This window comes from Colias eurytheme, chromosome 31, assembly GCF_061535395.1.
Source record: "Colias eurytheme isolate Ceu_HAF_F1 chromosome 31, ilColEury1 Martin Lab GWU primary, whole genome shotgun sequence".
NCBI lineage: Eukaryota > Metazoa > Arthropoda > Insecta > Lepidoptera > Pieridae > Colias > Colias eurytheme.
The window spans coordinates 1,035,346-1,041,931 of record NC_143010.1 but is presented as its reverse complement, the minus strand read 5'-3'; the positions used below and the strand labels follow the sequence as shown (position 1 = coordinate 1,041,931).

Below are 6,586 nucleotides of genomic sequence, written 5' to 3'. Positions count from 1 at the left end.
GGTACATTATATTCTATCTGCGTGACAGAGTTACTTAAATAGTAGTTTTGATCGGAAAGAGAAGTAAGAAGTGGGCAAGTAGGCCAGTGTGTATATCCATAAGCCATAACCAATGCTTATTTAATTAAAAATAATTCTAGGTTCGATTCCTGTAGTAGACAATCTATCTTCATGTACCTATTTAAGTGAAATAAAAAGTGAATGTGTCTGGTATTTTTCATAAGCTTACTTCTGAGTTCACATTGCACAACAGCACAAATAGGGTAAATTTTTTTATAAAATCGGTATCGGAAAGTAATAAAAAACAATTTATTCAATAAATATTTTATTATCTACAATAATTTAACACTGACAGCTGTCAACTACAGTATTGCCATCATTTGCCACAAACGTCGGCGCCATATTTGAGGAAGAGTGCGCGCCAAAACTGCGCCCTCTCTGGGGTTAGGGGTGCGACGTATTGCGGTTCCAGATCGATTGCTAGATGGTGAGGGAATGGCAGCCATTCACCGTTCGTGGTGTCTGGGGTTGGTGTGCTGTGAATTAAAATATAGTCATATAGATGCGAGTTTATGGCTTATGGTAAAAGAGGGAATCTTGGCATATATTTTATAATCTGTAAACGACGTTTATTTAACTTGAAAATATATCCATACTAATATTATAAATGCGAAAGTAACTCTGTCTGTCTGTCTGTTACTCAATCACGCCTTAACTACTGAACCAATTTGCATGAAATTTGGAATAGAGATATTTTGATATCCGAGAAAGGACATAGGCTACTTTTTACCCCGGAACATAGGATAGGTTTTATCCCGGAAATTCCACGGGAACGGGAACTATGCGGGTTTTTCTTTGACTGCGCGGACGAAGTCGCGGGTGGAAAGCTAGTGTTTAATATAAATGAATTCACAGTTTTGTTATTTCAAAATACTCTTGATGAATTTTGCTTAGATGTTCAAGTCAAAACTATATTGTTTTTGCGTTCTTTTAATCTTAATGTAATAGAATTTACTAAAAATTTTATATAAATTATGTCTAGAGAGATTTTACTCATTCAAAGCATAACAACCACTAAAAAGGTTATAAATTGGAACAATTACAACTAAAATAATTAATAATTACCCATATTTCGCAAAATTAGTCCACAATTGAGTCATGAACGTTACAATCCTTGCATCATTTTCATCCATAACCAAAGGTAGCCTCTCCAATTCAAACACATAAAATAATTCATCAGTATGTGATGTTGCTGGCAAGCTACTGTTCGTCAGTAACCTTCCTAGATTCCTGTTACCGACGTAGCTGAAAATGTACTGATACAAGTCTGTATTATTGCCGTATAGTTCAGCAAATAATGCTAAAGGTCCTACGTAACAGAAATCTGTGTTCATGTTAATAATGCCACCAACCAAAGATTCATCTGACGATATATCTGTAAAGAACGTGTCTTTGAGCAATTGTCTAAAATCTTCCTTTTCTTCAGGTGGTACAACAAAGTTCCTCTGATCTAGTGTTGAGAAATCTTCATTTTCTATTCTGTTCATTTGATTGGTCACTGTTTCATAGTCGAGGATGCTTGATAGACCTTCTACTGTGTTTATGCCTATAACCGTTGGGACGGGATGGAAGCAACTAGGTTTCTTCGTCAGAATATTGTAAGGTGTGTCTGTTAAAAACGGTTCCTCGTCTTTGAATACTTTCTCGACGGAGGGCAAGAACACTGATTTCGCATTCAATTGTGTCTGTATAGCTTCTTCTACTTTAGCGATAGGAGTTTCAGAATACAGTTTGAACAAAGCTTTAGGGTCTTTGGTTTTGAGGCTCAAGCATTTAGCAATATTACTTGCGGTTGTTAATGGGAAATGATCGAATGAACGCGGTGAAAACGGCGTACCGCTTTCAGAGATAATCCTGTGGAACAAACCCTTAGTGCTATCAGACATTGTTAAGTATATAGCTGCTACACCCCCACTGCCTTGTCCGAACACGGTTACATTATCCGGGTCTCCTTGGAAATTGCGTATATTGTTCTGAATCCACCGCAATGCCGCTCTAATATCTTTAAGCCCAGCGTTTCCTGGAGCATCTTTAGTACCAAGATTTAGGAAGCCGTACACATTTAGCCTGTAATTGATCGTAACTACAATGACTCCGTGACTGATAAGGAACTGTGGGCCGTAGAATATGGAGGAACAAGAACCAACGCCGAAATCTCCACCATGGAGGAAGACCATAACAGGGCAGGTCGAGTTGATGAACGCTGGAGTGAAAATGTTTAAGACAAGGCAGTCTTCGTTGTCGCTAGGGGCGGCTAGAGGGTCGTATGTAGTGAACTGTGGGCAAAGCACGGCTTGGTGGTCAGCTTTGTAGATGCCAGAGTATGATGGGAGTGGAGCTGGTGCCTGTTAAAAGAGTAATTTTTATTGATACGATTTTATTTTTATTTTACGACGTAATATGCCAGTTTGGTAGGTGTACTATATTGATTTATTTAACGTGTTGAAGTCTTTAAATAAATACAATGAAATAGCAAAATAACAGTTTTTGTTTTTGTTTTTGATATTATTTTGTGGGATTAGATAGTAATATATTCTGATAAAAGTAGAAGAAATAGAACATGTAAATGCCTACTTTTATATTATAAAATGAATACGGTTGGCCCTTCGTGAAAGTCGCGCGAATCCGATGATATTTTTCACAAACGATACGAATACAATCATACTACATTATTGATTTAATTATACATTTTACGACACAATATAAAGCAATGAAAGTAAAATATATCTTTAACTTACCCTAAATTTGACCGGAACTCCATACCTGATTCCCAAAAATTCATAATACAAACCGGTAGGAGATAAATTTCCCTCCACTTTTCCCTCTGTAGTCGTTACAACTAAGGATTTTTCAAATGCAAGGGTACTCCCAATTATGGCGGCAAAAATAACAGTTGTGCATAATATTGCCATGATGCTTACAATTCCCTAATATATTTAATAATTGAACCCTCTATGTTTGTAGAAGGCCGTTGCGGCCCTATATTTGTCACCAGGTAATTTTAAATATCAGGAATAATTATTGATTTAATAATACAGTTAAACTAATTGCATCTAAAGCTTTGTCTCTTCGATTAATAAAACAATATATAAAGAAAGCCGTATTTATATTATCATTTAAAATCATTCCGAAATATTTGTATTGTTGCCAAATCAATTTATTTTACACCTTATTCCCTTTGTTTTAGTACGTGATGATAAATGGTTTAAAACGTGACTTTTCAAGATCAGATTATAAAAGATAACAGATGGACAATGGTCATTATGTAATCTTTGTTTATTATGATGTTAGTTACCAGCCAATTGCAGATATTTTTTTGATTAAAGGTTTTCAAAATTTTATGATACTTACGGCTTTTTGATTGCCACTTGGTTACGAAACCAGAAGATTACCAGACTAGAAACCATTTTTTCTGATGCATTATGGAATGAATATCTTTATTTAATTGTGATGTATTGAATTCGGTTAATTTACTAGCATGCACCGTAATGAATGTAAAAGCTCCCTAAAGCACCTACAATTAATATCCTAAATCTTTAGTATACGATAGGTATTATTTGTAACCGTTAGATAATATTGTTTAATAAGTAGAACATAATGCAAAAGAGGTGATTATAAAGTCATAAATAATTGTAATTGTTATAGCACAGCTGATGCTCAAACTTTTGTTTGACCTAAATTCCATGAAGCTTCAAGGACGGAAAAATTATTAAAAAATATAACGGCAAATTGGCATCTTCGTTCAGAAATTTGATATGTTAATGCATATTGAGACTTTTGTTTCGTATCAAACATTATTGGATAAGGTTGATCTTCATAAATTAATAAAGAAATACCTATTAACATTAAATGTTTATTTTATAATTAACTTCAAAAACATGTGAAAGCTTTGTAAAAAGTGAAGTGAAAGTAAATCAATTTCCGAACAGATATCGCTTTCGACAAGTATTTTCATTTTGACGTTACATTTCTGTTTAATTTTTACAATTATTTACATTTATTTTTGTTAAATTCATCAGTGTATCACTTTTAATTGTACATTAATTCTTAGAACTTTTGTTAAGAGTTTAAAGTGTACGAATTCCATTCTCATAACTCAAAATAAAGTTTGGAGTTTTAATTAACTGCTTACGTGTGTAAAAGTATATTTGTAGATGCAAATAATAATGCAATAAAACTCCATTTTTGCATTCCACGAATAATGAACAACATAGATATGAATAAGAAGCCAGGGAGAACAGGGCCAAGGATCCGCATCACGCGACCTGCGCTGCGAAGGACTCCAGAGGAGATTTTACAACAAAACCTGGATCCAAACTATATCTACACATGTCCATATTGTTGCATTAAATTCACGCAGAACAGCCATTTCTTCCGTCACATGACGTCGAACCATCAGCTGCAACAGAGTCAAGCGACTTACGAATGCAATGATTGCCAAATAATATTCAAAAAGAAGAGCAATTTGGATATTCATTGTCAGACCCATCATCAAGTTAAAAGTAAGTCGAAATGCGAGTCTTGTTCGATCACATTCAAGTCGCGATATTGTTTACGTCGTCATTTGAAATTGAAGCAAATATTGGCAGAGAATTCGTGTGTGAAATGCCAAAAGAAATTTACAAGCAAGGATAGGCTGAACAAGCATTATAATAGTAAACATACATACAAACATGTTACGTTCGAATGCGACTTCTGTTCATTGAAGTTTAGGGCGAAACAGTCATTGATGAGCCATTTGAATAGAATTCATAAGAAATTATGATTTTTATAATAGCTTAGTTAATGTAAAATCTTCTTTTTATGACCCACAGTAAATAAAATTAACCCCATAATATCATTACATGATTTTATATTCTTCTGTTAGACAAAACTGCTTTTTTCTTTAACCAATCTTATCAGATATTATTATTTAAAGTGCTGTCAATACAACTTATCGTTTATTTTTTCTTGTAAGAAAAAATAATGCTTAAATTCTGTACTAACATAAATAGAATTATTTGTGTATTAATTTTCTTGTATACTTTATAAATTATTTAATTTTTAACATTTCACAAGCAAATATTTACATTTAGATTCATAAATATTGTATTAAATTTAACTTTTTAATGTTAACAAAAATCTTGGATTTGAGCATAAGTATAAATGTTTTAAATTTTATAGATATACGTTATCAGTTAGCTATAGCAATAACAAATAAAATTTGTAACATAATATTTATGAATATAAATGTTTTTATAATAAGAGATTATTAGATAAGTAGTTATTGTAGAAAAAGCTAGCTTACAGAGGTTGTCATCGTACTTAATACGTTTCTAAATATATTAATATCAACTATACTAACATTATAAAGCTCAAGAGTTTGTTTGTTTGAACGGGCTAATCTCTGGAACTACTGGGCTGATTTGAAAAATTCTTTCGGTGTTAGATAGCCCATTTATTGAGGAAGGCTATAGGCTATATATCATCACGCTACGACCAATAGGAGCGCAGCTAGTTTAGAATATATTTGTATTAGATTTATTGCCCGATAGAAACACAGAAAATAGGTTTTGAATAATATTTAATATGTTTGTCTCCCATAATAATTATAAAAGCAGGTTCTACAGAGAAGATTCGTCATAAATTAGTGTCTAAATAATATCAGTATATACTTTTCAAAGCAAGTGAACTTATTTATCAGTAGCATTAAGTTAGACTTAACTTAGCCTAAAGTTATAGCGCCCGGCAAACTTCTTGGCCAAAAAGTAGCGTGGTGGGGGAAGCTTGCGCATATAAAAATGTACTAAAACTTGATGCGCAAACTTCCCCCACCACGCTACTTTTTGGTCAGGAAGTTTGGGGACGTCCATAAATTACGTGAGGTGTTATTTTTTTTAATTTTCTGCAATGGTGAGATGTGAGATTTTATTCAACCCCCTCCCCTATCCACGAATCTCACGTGAGATTTTTCATGTGGTGGTTTGACAGTCAGTAAATGTATAACGTCGTAGTAGTGTGAATGAAATTATTTTCCTTCGAACGAATTAGTAAATGATCTTAATCGTACTACGATTACGATTAAGATTAAATCTTAAGCATGTACAATTAAATAAATAGACCAAAATAGTATAATTTGTTTGGTTTCAATGAGAAAAATATTGCGTGATATTTGCCGAGACCTCCAACGTAAGATTAGATGAGATTTGACTCGACCCCCTCCCCCCCTTAAACACCTCACGTTATTTATGGACGCCCCCTTTGCCGGACGCTCTATCTACTATGTAAAACTAACATTTTTAGCTGTTGAAAAAATATCTTATGAATAAAGAATTAGTAATATCATTAAAATTGTAACATTTTTTCATAGAATTAATGTTAGAAGAAACTTTTAAAAATGAAATATCACTTTTAATCATCTTACTTTTTCATCAGGGAAATAGTAGATAGTTGATTTTTTTTATCTTTTTTGATGTTAGTAAAATTTTGTATGCCTTATTTATAAACTTAGTTGTAATTTCTAACACTTATTTAGATTTATTTTATT

The 6,586-nt window shown here is 33.0% G+C and overlaps 2 protein-coding genes across 2 annotated transcripts; one reads left to right on the top strand and one right to left on the bottom strand.

Moving 5' to 3' along the window:
- Positions 1 to 376: 376 nt before the first annotated feature.
- Positions 377 to 2,972, bottom strand: LOC149895341 (juvenile hormone esterase-like). The gene is made up of 3 exons (XM_090119090.1): positions 2,799 to 2,972; positions 1,126 to 2,405; positions 377 to 536 (listed from the first exon to the last, which is right to left on the bottom strand). The coding sequence occupies exons 1-3, from the start codon at positions 2,970 to 2,972 to the stop codon at positions 377 to 379; spliced, it is 1,614 nt and encodes a 537-aa protein (XP_089975216.1).
- A 1,041-nt stretch (positions 2,973 to 4,013) lies between these two features.
- Positions 4,014 to 6,142, top strand: LOC149895340 (uncharacterized). Its single transcript, XM_090119064.1, has one exon. It carries the CDS (start codon positions 4,262 to 4,264, stop codon positions 4,823 to 4,825), a length of 564 nt encoding a protein of 187 aa, XP_089975190.1. The 5' UTR covers positions 4,014 to 4,261; the 3' UTR covers positions 4,826 to 6,142.
- The last annotated feature ends 444 nt before the right edge of the window (positions 6,143 to 6,586 follow it).

Bases quoted from the DNA above. Each gene is read 5' to 3' on its own strand.
- LOC149895341 (XM_090119090.1), bottom strand. From the start codon at position 2,972: ATGGCAATATTATGCACAACTGTTATTTTTGCCGCCATAATTGGGAGT. The intron at 2,406-2,798 runs GTAAGTTAAAGA...CTCTTTTAACAG, and splicing joins GAGTTCCGGTCAAATTTAGG to GCACCAGCTCCACTCCCATC. The intron at 537-1,125 runs GTAATTATTAAT...TTTAATTCACAG, and splicing joins ACTAATTTTGCGAAATATGG to CACACCAACCCCAGACACCA.
- LOC149895340 (XM_090119064.1), top strand. From the start codon at position 4,262: ATGAACAACATAGATATGAATAAGAAGCCAGGGAGAACAGGGCCAAGG.